The following is a 22090-nucleotide window of genomic DNA, read 5'->3' as shown; positions in this document are numbered from 1 at the left end:
CCTGTCGTCAAAACCAGCAAAGAGATTGTTATTGTAAAAGGAGCCTCGGAAACCTGTTAAACATTGACAGAGGTTCAGCTTTTTCTGCAATAAAAGGAGGCGTGGATAATGCAAGATAGCAGCTATCTGCAAACATTACCTCTTCCCTCAAAAGAGTTCAGTCCTGTGCTCCCCTGACAGACACCACCAGCGCTACATTTCTGCAAATGGCTTTTCTTCTCGCTTCCACCCGGTCACCTGTGGGGTAGATACCCCAAGGATCCATCCTTGGCCCCCTTCTCGTCCTCATTTATATGCTTCCTCTCAGTGAAGTCATCTGCAGACACGGGGTTAACTTTCACACGTATGCAGATAACACTCAATTCTACTTTTCCACCTCCAGCTGCGACCCCCAGTCCCCAGTTCTGTCAGCTTGCCTGTTGGACATCAAGAGCAGGATGAGTGCAAATTTCCTGCAGTTAAATGTCAACAAGACGGAAGCCATACTCTTTGCCTCCTGCCGACGTCTTCTCTCCCACGGTTCCGACTTCCTCAACCTACCAGACCTGTCCTTAAAACACGCTGAACCCGTGCGCAACTTAGGCGCCAGATTCGATTCGCGGTTATCCTTCCTCCCTAACATCTGGTGCCTGACCAGCACCGCTTTCTACCACTTCCGCCACATTGCCCGGCTCCGACAATACCTCACCCAAACGCTGCTGAAGCCCCTGTCACCTTTGTCACCTCTCGGATGGACTACTCTAACGCCCTCCTCGCTGGTCTCCCCTCCTCCACTATTCACAAAATTCAGCTCATTCAAAACTCCGCCACTCGCATTCTCATCCACATCAAACTTCATATCCTGATTACTCCAGTCATTGCCAAACTCCACTGGCTCCCTGTCACAGAGCAGATCAACTTCAAGTTCCTCACTCTAGTGTTCAAATCCCTCCATTCCTTGGCAACCCCTATCTTTCTAACTTCCTCTCTCCCCACAGCAGTGCCAGCTGCTTCCACTCTACTGGGTCTGGCCTCCTCTGTGTCCCCTGAATCCTCCGCTCCACCATGTCTTCAGCCACTACGTCCCAAAACCTTGGAACTCCCTCCCTCAACTCCCTTTGCCTCGCCCCCTCCTTCCCATTTTCAGGTCGCCCATGAAGACCCTCTGACGCTCCAATGCAGTGCTTGGAATGTGCTGTATTGTCAGAGGTCCCTTCCTTTGAGACATCTTGAAGATGCAAGGATTATTATTAAGGATTATTATTATTACTACATAAATCCTGTGAAGTGCTTTGAGAGATCCTCCCAACATGAGAGGCGCTGGATAAACACAATAATTATTATTCCGCAGCTTGGTCAGGCCCGCTCGCTATCTCTAGTGATGGTGTGTGGGGCACCCCAACCCCCGTCTGGTGTTGAACAAGCTGACGTGCTGAGCGGAGATCAGGGCCCCAACGAGAAATAGGAACTTCACAACACTGCTTCTGTTTACTTCACACAGAGAGGTGGTGAAACTGGGAGAGAGACCACACAGAGAGGCAGTGCGGGCAGACCAGGTAGTGGATTTAGGTAAAACCAAACACACATGTTACAGTGAATCCTGTGACGACATGGAAACTGCTGTGTAAAATACTCTGCGAGAATGCCAAATATCCAAACAGGGCCTACCTCTCCGACCTCCTCACTCCCCACTCCACCATCCGGCAGCTCCGCTTGACTGGCACCAAGCTTCCTGCTTGTCCCTCGCACCCTCCGCCCCACCATCGAAGGTCGCGCTTTCAGCCACTACACCCCAAAACTCTGGAACACTCTCCCTCAATCCCTCCGCCTTACCCCCCTCTCTCCACTCTTTCAAGTCCCGCCTGAAAACTTTCCTGTTTGACCATGCTTATGGCCAGCTCCCCCCGGCTCGGAGTCAGGCTCCGCCACTGTTAAGCGCTCTGAGACGCTACCCTGCGTGGAGGGCGCTATATAAGTACAAGTTGTTGTTGTTGAGATTTGCACACATGTATAGTTTGTTTGTTTGGAATAGAGTATGTGCTCTCTCTCCCAGAGGATTTCAATGGGAAGCTACGTGGTTTTAGCGGGATAGAATCCAACAGTTACCCCAACGCATACTCTGGGGTCCCCAAGTCTTGTCTCTCACCAACCCGCGCCCATGGAATTAGGTATAAGCAGGAAGCGTCCCTCTGGGGACACAGTGAGAATTCCATTCAAATACACAGAACTTCCATGTGTAGGTGGGATGCGCGGAACTCTCAGTTTGGTTTGGATACTCTTAAGCATTGGGATTGGTTTCCGTGCGTGTCAGACCAAAGTCCTACCGACAAGGCAGTGTCATCAACACTCTCCTTCACTGATTTTTGTACCATTTCACACACTGCCACTGCCCTCAGCCTCTCGTCATGTGTGAGCCTGTGACAGTGAGTCCTGGCACCCTGTGTGTGGGGAAGGGGAGGCAGCGCTGGTGTTGGGCAGCATGGACCCTGCCGGTTTTCCCTGTCTAACGCCCAATAATAATCCCTCCAAAACAAAAAACAATAATAAATTGATCATTTTCAATCTACGACTGTTTGTGGGACATTGCTGTGCGCAATTGGCTGCCGCGTTCGCCCACAAATATACAGTCAATTCACTTTACAGTGTGTTCTGTGAAGCGCTTTGGGACGTCCTCCCGACGTGAAAAGCGCTATATCAAATGCAAGGATTATTATTATTATTAATCCTCTCTGACACCCACTGACGGTCACAAGGGCCACCGCCATTGTATCGAGCTGTCGCTGCCACCTGGTGGCTGGAGATGGAGGAGCTGCTTCCAGACCTGGACAAGTGAGCGTTCAAGAACAACAACTTGCATTTATTTATACAGCGCCTCCTCACGCAGTGCAGCGTCCCAGAGAGCCTGACGGTGGCGGAGCACGACGTCGAGCTGGGGGGAGGGGGAGGTGACCGTAGGTACGGTCGAATAGGAAGGACCTCAGGCGTGACCTGAAGATGGGGAAGGAAGGGACAACGTGGAGGTCTAGAGGAAGAGAGTTCCAGAGTTTCGCGGCGTAGTGGCTGAAAGTTCAATTCAATTCTCACAGAGAACAGGAGAAATATGGAACTACTGTATCTGTATAAACATCCAGAATGTCAGAAACACCAGCTTTGTATTCCAGAGGAATTGCTGTGATTCAAACTGTTTGTTTTAATTGCAAGTTTTACTGTTGTTTTAATGCTAATTGTTCCATACTGTATGTTTCTGAGTGTTCAAGGGTTGATTTCAAGACTCTCACCCTCACATACACCTTTCACACCCCAGCACCTCCCTCTCTCTCCGTGAGTTGCGAATGATTAAAGCTGTGCGGACAGTACCCGTGGTCAGTTACTGCGATGGCGGGGCTCAGCGGGGTTGGCAAGGACGCGATACCTGCAGAGGGCAATGTTACCCTCCACTGAGGTCAAGCCTTGCCCAGAGGTAATCCCCACTGAGCCGAGCAGCGGAGCTTTGTCTTGTTTGTGCCACACTGAGGGAGGCAGTGAGCAGAGGCAGTGGTGAGGAGATATCACAGGAGCATACTGCCTCCTGCTGGACACTCATGGAGTAGCATTAATAGGGGTTTCTCTTCAACCGTGCCTTCACCTCCCCTCTCGACTCTCTACCCCCTCCTCCCTCCCTCCCCTCACCCTGACCATCTCCCTCCTGCTCGGGTCCCGACCCAACTGTCCAGCGCCTTGGGACGTCCTCCCGACGTGAAAGGCGCTCTATAAATGCAATCTTGTTGTTGTTTCGAGGAGGTCAGCCGGTCCCCCTCCCCATGGGTGGGGGGACAGTAAGGGGTGTGAGACCAGAGACCTGGAGAAGGAACACAAGAAAAAGCTTTAAATGTTTTACCAAGAGTGAAATCTCACCTCTTTACCTGTCTTTAAATCCCACCTTCAAACGTACCTCTTTAACTGTGCCAATGGTGCCCTTTCCCTCCCCCTCTCCCCTTGTTCAGCTTTAATATTAGAAGCACAAGTTGTTAGCATACAATCAGAGCCAGTTTCCATCTCAGTATCACTGTGTCTCTTGTTGTGCCCTCTGTGTCCGTTGCTAACGTATTAAAGTTCACATTTACAGGGTGATGGGGGCAGCCTCCCGCTGTGGCTGCTCTCTCTCTTTCTCTCTCTTTCTCTCTCTCTCTCTCGGTCACTCCATTCTCAGCTGTCGTGGCAAAGGTTTAGACGAAGAGAGGATTGAAGCCAAGAGCACAATATAGGCCAGTAACTAACAACCAGTCACAGTCATCGCCAATCGCTCACAGCGGTGAAAGGAGGGGGCGACAGCTATTTATACAGCGAGAGATTGATATGGGTCGTTGGATGTGGGCCCTCCTTGCTAGGCTCAATCTCACTGCCAGAAATTCCCCGCAGTCTGTAGTTCCATATGGATGAGGGGGTCAGCCTGGCTCCTGGGTGAGGGACGGGCTGATAGCAGATGACTCATCGTCTCTCAAACCCATCAGAAGGTCAAAATAACAAACCCAAACCGGGGATAGATAAACGGCTCTGGCAGATACCACAGTTGGCGATAAGGTGACCAGCGATCTCCACTTCGAGAGATGGAGAGGAGGTGGAGAGGAGAGGGCAGTGGTCATCATGACACACGATCGCTATGTCAAAGCACTCGCTATTCACTATCGCTCCCATTATCAACATGTCAGCCTGGCTCGGTCGGTAGCACTCTCACCTCTGAGTCAGAAGGTTGTGGGTGTGCTGCATTATTCGAATGCAGTGACTGTCCACTGTCTTGGGATGTCCTCCCGACGTGAAAGGCGATTTACAAATGTAACTGTGTTGTTGTTGTTGTTATTGGTCTTCATGTGCTTTGAAAGGGGAGGGAAGGAGCGATTCGGAGGAACTCCAGGAATGGAGCTCCAGAGAGCGGGGGCAAGATGGCAATAGTGCAACAGATGGGGTGGGGGGTGACATGTAGCAAGCTGGTGTTTGTGGGCAAAATGAACGGTCGGGTCGGGAGGTCACAGAAGTACGATGGGAAGGGGAAATGATGGACGTAGTGTAGTTTCTCGAGGGAGCTTTCTGTGAGGAAACTGCATAGTACATTGTTCAGTGGTCGAGGGAAGCTCCACTTATCTCCCTCCTTGATCTCTCTGCTGCATTCGACACAGTTGATCATGTCATCTCCTCCACCGGCTTTCCTCCCTCATCCACTTCAGTGGGACCGCATTTTCCTGGTTCGAGTCCTACTTGACCCACCACCATCACTTTGCCTCCTCTAACTCCCCTCCTGTGGGGTACCCCAAGGCTCCATCCTTGGCCCCTTCTTTTGCTCATTTACATGCTCCCTCTCAGCGACCTCACACCCAATGCAGCCTACAGCCATGACCAATTTTATTTGGGAGATTGTGGGCCGGGATACTCAGAGAAACTCCCTTCTTTTTTTTAATAGTGCCATGGAATCTTTTAACATCCACCTGAACAGGTAGACAAGACCTTGGCTTAGCTTAGATTATACAAGTTTCAGTCCCGACATTGGGCTTGAACACACAACCTTCTGACTCTGAGGTAAGAATGCTACCACCTGAACCAGGCTGCAATAACCATCTCTCCCATCTGCTCATACCCTGCCCCTCCCCACCCGCCCCCTTCGCTCGGCCACCTTGGCCTTCTGAGCGTCATATAGCATCCTCCATGCTATATGAAAGCAAGTTGTTGTTGTAGTTGTTTGCAGGACATTGCTGTTCACAAATTGGCTGCTGTTTGGCCTACAAAATACAGTCACTGCATGATATAACAACTCCTGTGAAGAGCTTTGAGACCTCCTCCTTCTTTTAAAGGCGATATGTTAAACATAAGGGCTTCTATTTATTTATGTCACACAGACATGATGGAGAGTGACTAATTCTCCCAGACTAATGACACACGGAGTGTCGTACAGGGAACCAGTGATGAGTTGGTGAGCCTGAGGAAGATCTAAAAGACTGTGTCAGTCTACGAATGCCAGGCTATCACCCGGGAGCGTCACACGCTAACAGTGAGCTGTGTCTAAGTTGTTTTTTTCCAGACGACAGTGTTTCGAAGCGCTTTCAACACCCAGCTGGGCAGAGTATCAATCTGAGGCCTGTGAAAGCTGCCCTGGTCAGTCACTGCCTCTTGCAGATTGGCACAGCAATGGACAGTTAAGACCGTACAACATTCTAACAAATCATCGCCCTAAAAGGAGCGCTGGACACTGGATGAGACTTGAGTCCAAGTAAAATCACATCAATGGTAAAGCGGATCAGAGATACTCCTCGATTGGCTTCTCTTGAGATAAAACATTGCCCCACAGGTCTGTCACTTAGCTCCAGCCATGCACACGCTTCTAAAAATACATACAGGCCCTGCTCTAAATTAGGAAATATGTCAAGATACTGAGACAGCTTACTGATAGGCCAGGACTGTGTAGTCAGGGTTACTGTGTGACACCCATTTATAGCGGCTAACAGCAGTGCAATTAACCCAGCGTGGCTCCTCTCCAGCAGCGTCACTCTACACTTATCAAAGGCGGCACTTTCCCCACAAGGGCTTTTGAAAGTCAGAGAGGCTGAAAGCCCGGCCGCCGATGGTAGGGCGGGTTGGGCGGGAGACCTGGAGCAGGCCAGCGCCTGCCGAGCGGAGGGAGCGGACAGGTTGATAGGGGGTCAGCAGGTCAGAGATGTAGGAGGGTGCAAGGCCGTGGAGGGTCTTGAAAGTGAGGACAAGGATTTTGAATTTTATCCTCTCAGGGATGGGGACCCGGTGGAGCCAAGTGATGGTGGAGTTGATGGGGGTCACAGAGCCTGGTGCGGGAGAGGACACGAGCTGTGGAGCTCTGGATGATCTGCAGCTTGTGGAGGGAAGAGTTGGGGAGGCCGACAAGGAGGGAGTTTTCGTAGTTGAGCCTTGAGGTGACGAATGCGTGTATGAGCTTCAACCCACAACTTGTGCTGAGCTCAGCCTGGCCAGATCTCAGGTCTCTGTGAAGAGATGGCTGGGCGAGCATGGCTTTACGGGGCCAGAGTACATTTCATTAGCACAGTGCCTTACCACATCAAAACATCTCACAGTGCCTCACGCCATTCACCATAATACTGTCTGTCTTGTAGGCAAAGGGTTAGCCAATTTGCGCACAGCAGTGACCCACAAACAGCCATGAAGTGAATGAACAAATTTATCTGGGGTACTGTTGGCCAGGACACCGGGAGAGAGAAATTCCCTTCACTTTTTGAATAGTGTCATGGGATCTTTAACATCCACCTAAACGTTCACAGTTTAACAGCTCATCCGAAAGACGGCAGCTCTGACAACAAGGTGCTCCCCCATCACTACACTGCAGTGATGGCTTACGCTGTGAGCTCAAATACAATACAACACAATTTACAATTGGTGTAGCACCTTTCATATTAGGAGGGCGTCCCAAAATAAAGTCCCGATGTGGGGCTTGAACCTGCAACCTTCTGACTTAAAGACAAGAGTGCAACCAACCGATACCTCAGCGCAGCATTAGGTTCCATTGTGGAATAAAATAGAATCAGGCCTGGGTGTGGTGAGTAAAGGTTAAACGGTCTGTAAAGGTTAAACCACATGGTGGAGGTTTTTTGCTCAGCGCTCGACACTTATCAGTTGGGTTTCGTATACAAGTTGCAGCTGTTGTCAAATCAAGATCGATGGTGCAAGGAATTCGAATGGGTTTATTCAGCTGCTAATGTGAAAGGCAAACAGAGAAAGTAACACAGACGTCCTGAAAAGAGATTCAAAGAAGATCACAGCCAAACATTCACAATCCTGAAAGGGTTTGAAAGGGTCAACCATGAATGGACAGTTACACGTGTTAGTGAATAATAATTATAATCCTTACATTTGATACAGCGTCGTTCATGTTGTCAAAACATCACAAAGAGCTTCACAGGATGCATTGTAAAATATAGTGACTGGATTTTGTAGGCGAACGAGGCAGCTAACAAACTACAAGGGACATGAATTTAAGATTATTTCATATATAATCCTAAACGTGCATCAAGAAAAAAAATCTGCGTTTACTTTATCAATCCCATTTACAATTTCGTACACCTGCATAAATGTCCCCTCTGACTCATCTTCTCTCAAGGCTGAAGAGCCTGAGCTTGTCAAACATTGCCCACAGCTCATTCCTCTAACCACTTTGGATCCTCCTCGTTGCTCTACTTTCTGCACTGACTCTATGACTTGTGCAGCCCCTTGTGTCACAGTGACCAGTGCTGTGCAGTGTTCAAGGTGCGGGGCCTGACCAGAGACTGGACAGAAGGAGTACAACTGAAGGCTTGGCCAAGGAGGCAGGTTATGAAAACAAGGAATGTTTTTTCAGTTAGCCGGGTGTCTGACACATGCGGAAACCCATCCCCTTGCTTGAGAGTATCCAAAGCAATCTGAGAATTCCACATACGTGTGCCACCTAAACATGGAAAAATTCTGAGTCTTGAACGGAATGCGCACTCTCTCTCTAAAGGGACACATCCTGCTTACATAATTTCGGAGGGTATTGGGTGCAGGTTGGCAAGAGCCAAGGCTTGGAGACCTCAGAGTGTTGTTACTGGAGTTTAACCAATCATGTGGGTATATAGCTGGCCACTGATATCGCTGTCTGGCAAGCTTTCCCACCGCTTGTCCAGCTGGGACCACCCTCTGTTAGAGCATTGACTTGCAGCGATAACAGGAGCCGGGTCAGAAGGGTCCCTGCCCCCGCTGACTGGTGGGCTTCCCAAATCCTGCCGATGAGCCAGACTGACTGCGCTGTCTTCAGCAGCGCTCCGAGTCTGCAGGGCACTTCTGGTGACAGACCATCACAAGAAGGAGGGAGACGTGAAGTGGAGGGATTTGTGAGGGTTTGCAGAGGGCAGGGGGTAATGGCTGAAAGTTCACACGACGTGGAGCCAGCCTATGTGGGAGGGAGAGCAAGTCTGGAGGAGATCACGGAGGGAGGGAGGGAGGGAGGGAGGGAGGGGAGAGGCCGTGGAGGGTTTCAATTGGCAAATGGCAAATAAGCATAATAGTTCGATGGATCACGTTCTGATTTATATAGGGGGAAAAGCGAGGATTGGGATAGAAAAAGGAAAGAGGGAATGAAAAACAAGCTCCAGGGTGTGGATGAGATAAACCTGAGCAGAGCTGTTGTGATTGACAGAGCTGGTGCAGGTTATTTCAGTCTCTCCTCCCTCACTCCCTTATTTATGGCTTGGGACAGTGACCTCACTTCTGGCTGCTGCTGCTTCACTGCAGAACTTCCCCGGGGTCAGTCTGCTCCCAACTGCTCGCGTCTCTAATCACAATGGCTGAGAAAAAAGAGGTAGCAAAAGCAACGGAGAACAGCAAGCCTGGGGAGGATGGCAAGCCTGGCCAGGATGGCAAGCCGGGTGAGGATGGCGAGGAGCCTGGGGAGAAAATAGAGCTCCCCGAACTGGGGCCGTTTGAAATAATTACTGGGTGAGTGTCACAGGTTTAATCGGTACGTATTGTCCGTGGAGCACCGAGGTAAAGGTGGGTAAGAGTGCGCTAACCAGAGGGTGAGCAGTCAGTCAGGCCCCCAGCTATAACGAGAGTGAAGTCTCTAAAGATAGTTTCCAAGCCAGGAGATGATGTGGAACAGGGATAATCCTCATTGCCTGTTAATAACAATTTGGTGGTGACAAGCACAGCGCATGTCTCAGTGATCGGTACAACGAGATGGTATATCAGTGCACGTACAACTGCAGATAAATGTGCATACAGTACGTACTTGCCTGCACATGCTGTGTATATCTGGTGTTGATGTGTTAAGCATGGATGTACAGTGGGAGGGGAGCACTGCATTGGCGGAGGCACTGTCCTTTAGCTGAGAACCTAAACTGAAGACCCGTCTGTGCCTGTTCAGGTGGATGTCAAAGATCCTGTGGCACTACTCAAAAAGTTTCCTGGCCAACAATCCCCCAGATAAAATTGGTCACTCACTTCACAGCTGTTTGTGTGATGTTGCTGTATGCAAATGAACTGTTGAGTTTGCCCACAAAATACAGTCACTACGCTCTCTCGCTTTTAGGTGTTTCGACGACGTGATAAGGAATTGTATCAAATATAACCACAGCAAACTGCAGTATTTTCCCAATGTGTAGCTATGTGTGTCTGCCTTTGCACATATGTGTGTGTGTGTGTGTGTGTGTGTGGTGGGGGGGGGGGTGGTAGCAGGAGTCAAATCTAATTGAGATAAAAAGGATTCTGTTTTGATCCTAAACTGATTATGGAGTTGTCACCCCACATGTAGGGAGGTTGTCACCGGGAGATCTTTCATGCAATCGCTATCTTTTATTAAAAGAAATTGATTAATAATGATGTGGTAGGTGCAGACCTGAGATGTCCTTACTTTTGGTGAGTAAGACTTCCCAACCCGTGATGTCGAAGCTGAACGACAATTCACAATCTTTAAAAAGAAACAGCATTTTCTACTCAATGGTTACTTTTTCTTCCATTGCTTTCTATTCGTTCCACTGCCCTACACCAGGGCCAGTCCCCTGCCAGGCCAGGACTAGTGCCAGGGTCACTCTATTGCCAGTCTCACGAACGTGTGGGATAAGCCCAGGGTTGAGCTCTCCTCCCCGGTCGGGGAGATACTGGGTCTCCTGTGAGCACAGCTGAGGCTGAGCTGGAAATGGAAATCCCATTGATTGTGGCTGAGGAGAAAGCAGAGCACTGCTCACAGCACTGAATAGAAAGTTCACTCCATTCTCAGCAGCTCATCAAGGAGACACAATCTTCTCAACATCTCAGGAATCCAAATATATTTATGCAGCGTCTCTCATGTCAGGGGGAAGCCTCAAAGGGCTTCAAAGAGTCAACTGGGAATCTAAGCTGTGTGGGGTGGGGGTAGGAAGGGGGCTGAGGAATGTGAGGGGGAGGAGTATGGTCAGCTGGATGTCTGATACATGCGGAAACCCATCGCCGTGCTTATGAGTATCCAAACCAAACTGAGAATTCCATGCATCCCACCAAACATGGAAATCCCAGAGGTAGATTATTGGAATTGAATGTGCGCTCTCTCCCTGGAGAGACACATTCTGCTTACCTAACTCCGGAAAGTATTAGGTGCAGGTTGTCAGGAGCCAAGGCTTGGGGATCCCAGAGTGTGAGTTGGATGTGTGGGGGTGGGGGGGGGGGAGAATGAATGGGACCAACATGCAATCAAAAAGATAGGTCTTAAGGTGGACTTTAAAGGTGGGGAAGGAAGGAGGGGGCACAGTGGAGGGAAGGAGTTCCAGAGAGAGAATGAGGGCAGAATGGCTGAAAGCCTGGCCACCGATGTGGCGGTGGTGGGGGGTGGGGGGAGAAGCAGGTCAGGTAGGGACATGAAGCAGCTCGGTGTTGGCTGAATGGGACTGCGGTAAGTGTTGATGTGGATGTTGCGGTTGTGTTGGAGGTGGAGCCCCTGCCCCCTCCTGAAGCAGGTTGTGTGTTTGACTAATGGGACCTTGTGCTGCCTGGGAGCCAAGCCTGCCCTCGAGCTGGGTTCAGCTAACCAGTGTCCCCCACACCTGAGCCTCACTGATACAGGGTGTTGGAACACTGATAGGAGGGGATTGATAATTTCATACTGAAGGGATTTGTTAATTGAGACAGGGTGTCAGACCCCAATGTCCTGGCAGTTCAGTGCTCCTGTGTTGCTTGGCCAAGAATTGCACAACAAACCTTGTATGATCTATGACATCAGTATATGTGTGTGTCAGCCTGGTGCAGAGGTACGGCTCTCATTTCTGAGTCAGAAGGTTGTGGGTTCAAGTCCTAGACCTTGGACTGGATCATATAGTCTAGACAGCCACTCCAATGCAGTGCTGGGGGTTGCGCTGCATTGTCGGAGGTGCCGTCCTTCAGATGAGAAGTTAAGCTGACGTTAAAAGAGTTTCAACTGGCCAACAAAATATACAGTCAATTCACTTGGCATTATACATCCTTGAGTTAACATTTCAAAACACTTCACAGTAATTATAGCGTATTTTGTAAGCAAATGTGACAGCCAACTTTCACATAGCAATGTCTCCCAAAAGTAGTCAGGAGAAACTCCCTTCTTTTTTCAAACAGTGCAAACAGTGGCTCTTTAATATCCGCCTGTACAGGCAGACGGGACCTGGTTTAACATCTCATCAGAAGCCCATCACCTGTGACAATGCAGTGCTTTCCCCCAGCCTAGACTGTGAGCTCAAAATCCTTGTTTTTGAGCTCACAGTCTAGGGTACATCACTCCTATCCTTAAAAACCCGCCCTGGACCCATCTCTGCTCCCAAATTACCGCCCCATCTCCAATCTCCCTTTCCTCTCCAAGGTTCTGGAATGAGTTGTTGCTTCACTCCTTCCTCTCCCACCACTCCTTTCATGAACCCCTCCAATCGGGTTTCCGTGCTGCCCACAGCACAGAAACAGCCCCTGGTCAAAGTGGCCAATGACATTCTGTACATCTGTGATCGGGGCTCCATCTGCCTCCTTGTCCTTCTTGACCTCTACTGCCTTTGACATCCCTGACCACTCTATTCACATCCACCGCTTCTCCTCTCACCTCAACTTTCATGACTCTGTCCTTGACTGGTTCAGATTCTACCTCACACATCTCCACAAACAGTTTCTCCTCTAGCCCCCACACCGTCTCGTGCAGCGTTCCTCAGGGCTCTGTCCTTGGTCCCCTCCTCTTCAATATCTATATGCTCCCCCTTGGTGACATCATCTGCAGACATGGGGTCAACTTCCACATATATGTGGATGACCAAACTCTATCTCTCTGCCTCCACCCTTGACTCCAGGACCACTGCTGTCTTGACAGAACGTCTGTCAGACATCAAGTCCTGGATGAGAGCTAACTTTCTTCAGTTGAATGTCAACAAGACTGAGGTTCTCCTGATTGGCTCCGATCAGCACCTCCTCACCTCAGGCGCTGACAGCATCACCATCCAAAGGATTCATACTCCACCTCTCTAAGCCAGTCCGGAACCTTGGTGTCTTGTTTCACCCTCAAATATCCTTTCTACCCCACATCTGCGCCATGACCTGCTCTGCCTTCCCCCACCTCCACAACATCGCCCGGCTCCGCCACAGTCTCACACCACAGGCCACTGAAACCCTCATACACGCCTTCATTACATCGAGGCTTGAATATGCAAACTCACTGCTTGTCGGCCTCCCCAACTCCTCCCTCCTCAGGCTGCAGATCATCCAGAACTCTGCAGCCCGTGTCCTCTTCCCCACCAGGCTCTGTGATCCTATCACCGTCATCCTCGCCCGACTCCACTGGCTTCCCATCACACAAAGGATACAGTTCAAGATCCTGGTGCTTACCTGCAAAGCCCTCCATGGTCTTGCTCCCCCCTACCATCCTGCTTGCTCCCTCCGCTCAGCAGGCTCCAGCCTGCTTCACATCCCCTGCCTCACTCACCCCACTATTGACTTGCTGGCCTTCTGCCACTCTGCACCCACCCTCTGGAACGCCATCCCGCTGTCCCTCTGCTTCACCCCCTCCCTTGCCTCCTTCAAGACCCATCTCAAGACCCTCCTCTTCATCTGTGCTTTTGACCTCCCTGCTTCCCCCCCCCTGCCCTCCACACTACCCGATCCCGACCCCCAGCTCGGGTCTGTAACTCAGTCTGTCCAGCATCTTGGGATGTCCTCCCAATGTGAAAGGCGCTATACAAATTTAATTTGTTGTTGTTGTTGTGAGAGTTGAGCCTACAAGCTTCTGACCCAGAGGGAGAGTGCTACCACATTAGCTATGCTAACAGGTGAAGACTGTAGACAAATTGATGTGTTTAAGAAGGAAAAAGTTATTCTTAGAAAGTAAGGGATTAAAGGAAATCGAGAAAGAACAAGGTGTCCTGGCCAACAATCCTTGAGATAAAGTTCGTCTAGCATTTCATGGCAGTTTGTAGGACGTTGCTTTGTGCAAATTGGCCGCTGATTCACTTACAAGTACACAGTCACTACTGAAACAGTGTGAAGCCACGAAACACACTCAGTACAATGGTTGCTCTATATCAAAGAATATTATTATAAATAGAATCAGGAAGAGCTGGCAGGAATTAATACATTAATAAAGTGGCGAGATAGGTTGGATAGTTCACTTCCATTCCAATGTTCCTAAGCACAACGACAACATACATTATTCCAGTCTTTATTCTTAAAGTAAGTGCCTTAAGATAGAGAGAGGTAAGCGGGGTCTCCATGGAGCTGAACAGGCTCCAAGGTGACATGTTTGGTAACGGACCTGTTTGGTACGATAAGTAGTGGAAAGGCTTGTCAGACAGTGTCCTCATTGGCAAGGTTTGTGGTTTTAGTTGGTTAGACTCCAGCAGTTACCCCCAACGCACACTCTGGGGTCATCTTGACAACCTGCGCTTAATACTCTCCAGAATTAGGTAAGCAGGACGCATCCCTCTAGGGTGAGAGTGCGCATTTCATTCCACCAAATTTCCATATAAATTTGGTTTTCCAGAGGTAATAATCCCTTAAAAAAAACAACCGTTGGTGGGACACTGCTGTGCGCAATTGGCTGCCACGTTCCGCCCACAAAATATACAGTCAATTCACGTGATAAGGCGCTATATCAAATGCAAGGATTATTATTATTATTATTACATAGGTGGATTGCATGGAAATCTCATCTTGGTTTGGATACTCTTAAGATGGAGATGGGTTTCCGCATGTGTCAGAGATTTGTCTGACCCCTTAAAAAAGACCTTTGGACCATGGAATAATAATTGCCTCTTTCATTTGTAGGAGACGTTTTATGATCCATTATTTTAAATTCCAATTCAAAAACGTGGAGTATTCCTCGGGGAGGAATAAGACCTTCCTGTGCTACGTGGTGGAGACGTTGGGCGAGGACACCGTCAAGACCGAGGGCTTCCTGGAAGACGAGCACTCGACCACGCATGCGGAGGACGCCTTCTTCAACCAGATCTTTGGCCCCCAGCAGTGCAGCGGTGACTTGAAGTACCGGCTCACGTGGTACGTGTCCTCCAGCCCGTGTGCAGCTTGTGCGACCCGGATAGTAGAGTTCCTGCGCCGCTACCCAAACGTCTCACTCACCATCCTCGCTGCTCGCTTGTTCATGTGGGAGGAGCCCGAGGTGCAGGACGGGCTGCGTATGCTCAAAGCCGCTGGCTGTCGCTTGAGGATCATGAAGCCCGTGGACTTTATCTTCTGTTGGGACACCTACGTGGAGAATGAGGGCGAGGCTTTCCAGCCCTGGGAGGACATTCAAGAGAACAGCTCATATCACGAAGAGAAGCTGCATGAAATTTTAGAGAAAGCCTAGAAAGGTGAGTGTCTCAGCAACCTTAGCGCTCAGTAAATTGCTTCTCCAGGTCAGAACTGATACATAATCTCGGGCTCTTTGGCCATTGAAAGAAACATCTCAGCGAGACCTCTAGAGCTGAGTAAGATTCTAATTGGATTAAGAAAACCCAGAACAGTACTCTCCGATACGCCATCCCAACAGGATAGGAGGGCACAGGGTCAGGCTCTGGCAGGGAAACTTAGGCCAGACACCAGGAAGTATTTCTTTACACCGAGAGGGAAAGTGACAGTTTGGTATCGGCTAGGCTGGTGGAGACCAGGACAATGGCACTCAGTCAAGAAACAGTTTGATACAGTGATGGGAAAGTGACGGATGGTTGGGATGAAATGAGCCAAAGATATTGGTCACCTGATCCTCGCTTGTGGCGAGTGTGTATAACAGTAACACGCCCTTGCCCTGACTGGTCATGGTTTGGTTTCAGGGAGTGAGCATTCATGTCCCAAGGCCGTGGACAGTCAGGGATTTGGACCTGAGCAGGGGGTTGGGTTCACGAGTGGTGGAGGGCAGGGTGAGTCGGAGTAGGAGGGTGGCCAAATGTGCGGTCGAAGAGCAGGGACTTGAGACGTGCTTTGAAGTAGGCAAGGGAGGGAGCAAGGCTAAGGCACGAGGGGATGGAGTTCCAAGGGTGGGGGCAGAGAAGCTGAATGCCCAACCGCTGAAGGTGGGGTGGGCCGGGCAGGGAATGTGGAGCAGGCCGGAGCCTTCTGAGGGAGTGGACAGGTTGATATGGGATTAGCAGGTCACAGAACCAGAGAGGATCAGGACCCATGTGGTGCTGTCCTGGGGAAGATGATAAAATGGTTACAAAGTGTAAGTAAAGCAAATGCAAACAGTCAGTTCAGCCAAACCTGCCCACAAGTAGAAGAGGAAGAATTGGAAAGGATATGGGGAAAGCAATGGGGGCTCAGGGGGCGCAAGACCCAATCACTTTGAGGTCGGACCCCCCTCCCTCATCCCATCTCATCCTTCAAACCTAGATTTGCTCCGGGGAGAAAGCACAGAGAATTCGGATTCGTCTTCTCATCTTATCTGAGCTGCAACCCCCAGTGTGCACCACCCCCACCACACGCACCCCCAGCGAGCCTACCCCCTGAGCGAGCTACCCCCCCAAAATGCCCCCGCTTCCTTTCACCTCCCGTTCAGGTGCTCAGCCAGCAGGGTCGAGCGCTTTGAGACGTCCTGCCAACAAGAAAGACGCTGTAAACATGTCTATTGTATTGTGGAGATCAGGAAGCATATTGTGGCGTTGGAGAGAGAGAGAGAGAGAGGACGGTATAGATTGAAATGGCTGGTCCCAGGGTTCAGTGGGTACAATATAATACAAAATTACGTTTGTGTAGCGCCTTTCACGTTGGGAAGACCTCCCAAGGCGCTGAGGGACCAGCTGTCACACAGACTGCACAGGGCAAAGCTTTTCTCTCTAGAGCTGAGAGGATTGAGTGGGGATCTGATCGAGGGGTTTAAGGTTATGAAAGGATTGCATAAGGTGGATGTTGATAGGCTGTTACCACTTGATGCCGAGTCCAAAACAAGGACATAAACATAAGCTAATCCGTGGGAGGTCTAGAGGCACTTCAGGAGGAATTTCTTCACACAGAGGCTGGTGAGAAAGTGGAACTCAGTGGCGGATGCTGTGGTTGAAGCAAATAGTTTATTTAAGAGAAAACATATTGAAGGGAAAGCGGGAGGCATTCGTGAAGGACCAGGGTATGCAATGGGAGTGGGGGTGGTGATGGGGGAGATTAAGCACTGTCACGGACTAGTTGGGCTGAATGGCCTGTTCTGAGGAGTGAAGTTCTGTGTAATTCTATGTAAGAGTAGCTAGCTCCAGTGGAGGAGCACAGATATACACTGACATCTATACGTTGGGAAGATGTCTCAAAGTGCTTAACGCTGCTGAGTTGGGGGCAGCTGAATGGAGGACGTGGAGTGGGGGCGGGGGGGGAGGAGATTGACTTCCTTGTATCCTGTCATTTCTTGGGTTGAATTGCAGGATGTGGTTTATAGAGCAGGAAGTTCAATTGCAGTGAAATAAACATTTGACTGAAGGGGTTCAGGGTGGAGCTGGGACTGTTCAGCATCTCAGTAGCAATAGCTGATCACAACTGGAGCTTTGTGAGCCTCCGAGCCATCCCTCACCATCCGCTGTTCTTTTCTAGTTACTAGTTTCCATTACAGTGTGTGTGTGTGTGTGTGCGTGTGGGGGGTGGGGGGACCTGCAGGACCAACAGCTGTTTTCAGTTCAATATAAATTTAGATCTTTTGTATCTAATTCAGTCTTGTCCCTGACTTGCCCCAAACACAGGACTGTTGGCCTGATTATTTTGCAGTGGGTGTTATACTTTACTGCAGTTCCTGGTTTGTTTCAATGAGCTGGCATGGTTAATTAGTTAGTTTAGTTAGTTAATTAGTGAGGACATGCAGTGGATCTCTAAACAGGATACGAACAAGCTGAAGGCAGATGCTCCTCTGTTATGGCATCTATGGCAGGGCAAAGGGCAGCTCAGATTGCTTTGATCAAAGGACTCCCGTGTGGATAGACAATGAGGGATGTGGATCTACTCTTCGTGGTGTCAGTTTGTGTCTCATTGAGCAGCGGTCAGAATCCCTCAGTGTTGTCAGTCTTCACTCTGAGCAGCTCAGAAGGAATCAGTCGCCCAGAGACTGTGTAGGTATATGTAGCACCCGGAGATGCCGCTCAGTGTTAAATTACACAATTTCCATACAACAACAACAACAAATTACATTTGTACAGCGCCTTTCACATCGGGGGGATGTCACTGGGTGCTGGACAGTCAGGGATCCGCACCCGAGTTGTTGGTTGGGATCATGAGTAGTGGAGGGCGGGGAGGGCAGGGGTAGGAGGTTGACCAAAGGCACGGTCGAAGAGGGTCCTGAGATGGGTCTGGAAGGAGGTAAGGGAGGGGGCGAGGCAGAGGGACTGTGGGATGGAGTTCAAGGGGGTGGGAGATGAGAGGCTGAAGGCCTGCTCCTGCAAATCGTGGGGCAGGGGGACATGAAGCAGGCCAGAGCCCACTGAGCGGAGGGAGTGGACAGGTTGGAGGTCACAGGGGTAGGAAAGGAGCAAGGCTTGGAGGCCTTTACAGATGGTAAACTGAGCAGTGAGTGAGACAGAAGTGAAGATGCAGTGTGTGATGTGGTAATTGTCACTGGAGTTAGTTAACACATCATATCCTGCACTTTTCTTCCGCACAATTACACAATCTTAAAAGCTTAAAATTGATGGAACGAACAGATTACCGGGACGGATTTTTTTTTAACAAATGGAGATAAGAGGAGATATGGGTGAGGCATATTACTCAGTAATAAAGTAAAGCTGTGAGATTCCTATGGATTTAGCAGCATCTCATAACTGGTGACTGCAAAACATGATACTTGGGTTACTTGGGATCATCTTTGGAATGAACATTCTGCGCTGTGCTGAGCTGAGCAGAGGAAGCAGTTAGTAACAAAGCAGCTATCTTATTACCCAATAAAAGTATTATTGATTTTTAACAAAGTACAGGAAAATCATATTATGAGGGAACTATAATTCCCCCTCTTTAAAGTTATATACGTGAAATTCAACATCAATATCCCTCAGAACACTCAAGTGCTGCATGTCATTCTCTTAGGCCTCGTGAAGGAATTGTCCAATATTTCTTTATTAAGAAAACCACTACAACAAAATTGTCTCCATTAATTGAGGAAGGGCATCACCAAGTTCACTCTATATCTAATAAAATAGGAGTCACTGGGAACACTCAGCAGGTTAGGCAGCATCTATGGAGAGGAAAGTGGGTTAACGACAAAAGGTCATCGACCCGGAACATTAACCCACTTTCCTTTCTCCATAGATGCTGCCTGACCTGCTGAGTGTTCTCAACGACTTCCGTTTTTATTTCAGATTTCCAGCATCTGCAGTATTTTTCTTTTTTTACACTCTATATCTATACATTCCAGGTTGACTCTCCTCTCCCTCAGTGGTGGGAGAGCACTCTTGCTCCAAGCAAGAAGGTGATGAAAGTTCAAGCCCCGACTTGAGGTCCTGAGCTCACAGCCCAGGCTGACACTGCCTGGTACTGGGGGAGTGCTGCAATCTTGGAATTGTTGTCCTTTGGATGAGACGTTAAACAGAGGTCCTGTCTGTACCTGTTCAGGTGGCCGTTAAAGATCCCGCAGCGCTATTGGAAACGAGAAGGGAGTTTCCTCTGGTGTCCTGGCCAACAATCCCCCAGATAAAAATCGTTCATACACTTCGCAGCTGTTTATGGGACGTTGCTGTACACAAATTAACTGCCGTGTTCCTTACCATCCACCTTGGTGTGAGCTCTTCAATGTGATGAGGAACTTTCAGCCACTACACTCCGAAAGATTCTTCCTCTATCCCTCTGCCTTACCCCTTCTTTCCCCATCTTCGAGTCGCGCCTGAAGACCTTCCTCTTCGACCGTACCTCCGCCTCCCCCTGGCTTGGCATCATGCTCCGCCACCGTCAAGCGCTCTTGGACGCTGCACTGCCTGAGGGCTGCTGTTGATGCTGTAGCCGTGGGAGCTGGAGTTTACCGCATTCCCAGGACAGAATGTTGGCCTTTACTGTCTATATACAAGAGGCAAGGACACGGCCTCCTGCTCTCCGTCCTTGTGTAATGTGCACTGAGTGCCATGAGGCAGCTTTCAGTCCTGTTGTCAAGTTCTCTTCTCAAACGCAGTTCATTAACTCAAGAAGGAACTGGCTGGTCTTGTGGTTGGCAGCTCGTGGCAGGTGGTACGAAGTGCTGATTGGAAGCTTCCACTCACCTTGTTATATGAAGGAATCCCGTTAGGAATTACAATATTAGTCCTGATTGTCATAGCGCTGAATCAAATGCAAGGATTATTATTATTATTATACGATTATTCCCACTGCCACAGCACGCTAAGATTAAAAACACATTGAATAAAAGAAACAATTTGGTCACTCAATCCCCGACTGTTTGTGGGACGATGCTGTGCACAATTGGCTGCTGTGTTTCACACACAAAAATACAGTCAATTCACTTTACAGTATATTTCTGTGATGCGCTTTGAAACGTCTCAAAGACGTGACGAGGCTGTATATCAAATGCAAGAATTATTATTATTATTATTGCTTCTTTTGCACTGTGATCTGTGATGTACCAATGTTAATCAGTGACAGTATTTTGCTCTGTTACAGGGCGTAGCCCGCTCTGTGCCACCTGATACCCCGGGAGTCGCTGGGAAGTGAAGGAACGGACATACTTTCCTCTATTCATTTGGACAGAACCAACAGAATCTGCTGAAACGCCTCTTACTGTGTGTCTGATGTTTGTGAAATGACAGCAAATAGCCGCAGCCCCTCACTGCGTAGCTTAGGGAAAGCGGTTCCAAACAGTCGACCACAGCAAGGTGTCTATAGGAATCATTTTCAAATCTCAGACTTTATTCCTTTTGTAAAGTTTGTGTTTTGTATGGTGAAATGAAGTGAATTAAAATATGTGACTACAATCTCTTGTTGCACGTGTTCTGTTCAGATACATCAGGGCCGTCACTGTTTCCCAGCCAAACCTCAGCGGGCAGAACACAACAACAACTTGCACTGCTATAGCGCCCTTCATGTGGGATAGCGTCCCGGAGCGCTTACAACTTGGGGAGAAGAGGAAATCCACGTTTATGTCACTTTCTGTTTGAACAAACAAATCGTCTGATCATCTTGTTATAGTCCCCAGTGTAGCCATCAAATAGAGACCGCTTTGTGCTTGCTGGTGGCTCACGGATCCTTTCCATTCACTCCACCTTGAATTCCACCCTCTGTGGGCCAGGATGGATATTGCTGTACTTCCCGCAGGAGTGGGATCTGCCCTCACGCAGAGGAGGTGGAGATACTGGAATACAGAGCTCACTCGAGCACCTGGTCACTAGGCTCAGGCTGGGCTTGTCCTGCCAGAGAGGCCATCCCTGACCTGACCTACTCCTCGGGTGGTCGTGAAGACAGGTGTCAGGTGCACATTGCCCTGTGGAGATGAGTTGGGAGGGGGTGGGGGGGGGAGGAGGTGAAAGATGGGTTTAAATGTCACAGAACAGATGAGGAGATTGACGGGGCACCTTGGCTGTCAACAGCGGATCCAAGTGTCTGTGTAAGGAATGACTACGTGTCTCTAACCTCTGTAGAACTTGGAATGTCAGTGCGCCTTTCACAGCGAACACGTTCACTCTTCACACTGGGAAATACTTCACCGTTTAAACCATCCGAAAATTCAGTTCTTGTACAGAACAGGAATAGTAATTTGGTTTAATGCCAATCTACTTTGTACATAATCATCGCAAAGCTATGTGGTTTTAACTGGTTAGACTCCAGCATTTACCCCAACGCACACTCTGGGATCCCCAAGCCCTGGCTCTTGCTAACCTGCACATAATACTCACTGGGATTAGGGATCAGATGATCTCTCTGCAGAGAGAGTGCGCATTCCACTCCACACACAGAGAAATGTTGATGCAAACGTTGAACACAACTCTTAAGAAGTTTAGTTTGGAGACATCAGTGATGGGTTTCTGTGTGCATCAGATACCCGGCTGACCAAAGAAATGCTAACCAGCACTGAACACGTTATGGATAGGATCAGAGCTGTTGCCCTTTAAATAATTCAACGAGGTTTTCATTAAGTTAGCAAATTTTAAAAAGGTTAAAAAATAAAGGTTTAATCAATTTAAATCTGTAAAATACAATTTAAACACAATTTCAGGTAAATAAAATTGTCACA

At 49.1% G+C, this 22090-nt stretch overlaps 1 protein-coding gene across 1 annotated transcript; it reads left to right on the top strand.

Moving 5' to 3' along the window:
* Positions 1 to 9094: 9094 nt before the first annotated feature.
* apobec2a (apolipoprotein B mRNA editing enzyme, catalytic polypeptide-like 2a) lies at positions 9095 to 20834 on the top strand. The gene is made up of 3 exons (XM_007894152.2): positions 9095 to 9444; positions 14746 to 15290; positions 20524 to 20834. The coding sequence occupies exons 1-2, from the start codon at positions 9290 to 9292 to the stop codon at positions 15284 to 15286; spliced, it is 696 nt and encodes a 231-aa protein (XP_007892343.2). The 5' UTR covers positions 9095 to 9289; the 3' UTR covers positions 15287 to 15290; positions 20524 to 20834.
* Positions 20835 to 22090: the final 1256 nt, after the last annotated feature.

The sequence above is a fragment of the Callorhinchus milii genome, unplaced genomic scaffold (genome assembly GCF_018977255.1).
Source record: "Callorhinchus milii isolate IMCB2004 unplaced genomic scaffold, IMCB_Cmil_1.0 Scaffold19, whole genome shotgun sequence".
Classification (NCBI taxonomy): Eukaryota; Metazoa; Chordata; class Chondrichthyes; order Chimaeriformes; family Callorhinchidae; genus Callorhinchus; species Callorhinchus milii.
The sequence above is the reverse complement of the archived record's forward strand: the minus strand, read 5'-3'. Positions and strand labels throughout refer to the sequence as shown.

Excerpts from the sequence above, each read along its gene's own strand:
- apobec2a (XM_007894152.2), top strand. The coding sequence starts at position 9,290 with ATGGCTGAGAAAAAAGAGGTAGCAAAAGCAACGGAGAACAGCAAGCCT. Across the intron at positions 9,445-14,745 it reads CCGTTTGAAATAATTACTGG|GAGACGTTTTATGATCCATT; the intron begins GTGAGTGTCACA and ends TTTCATTTGTAG.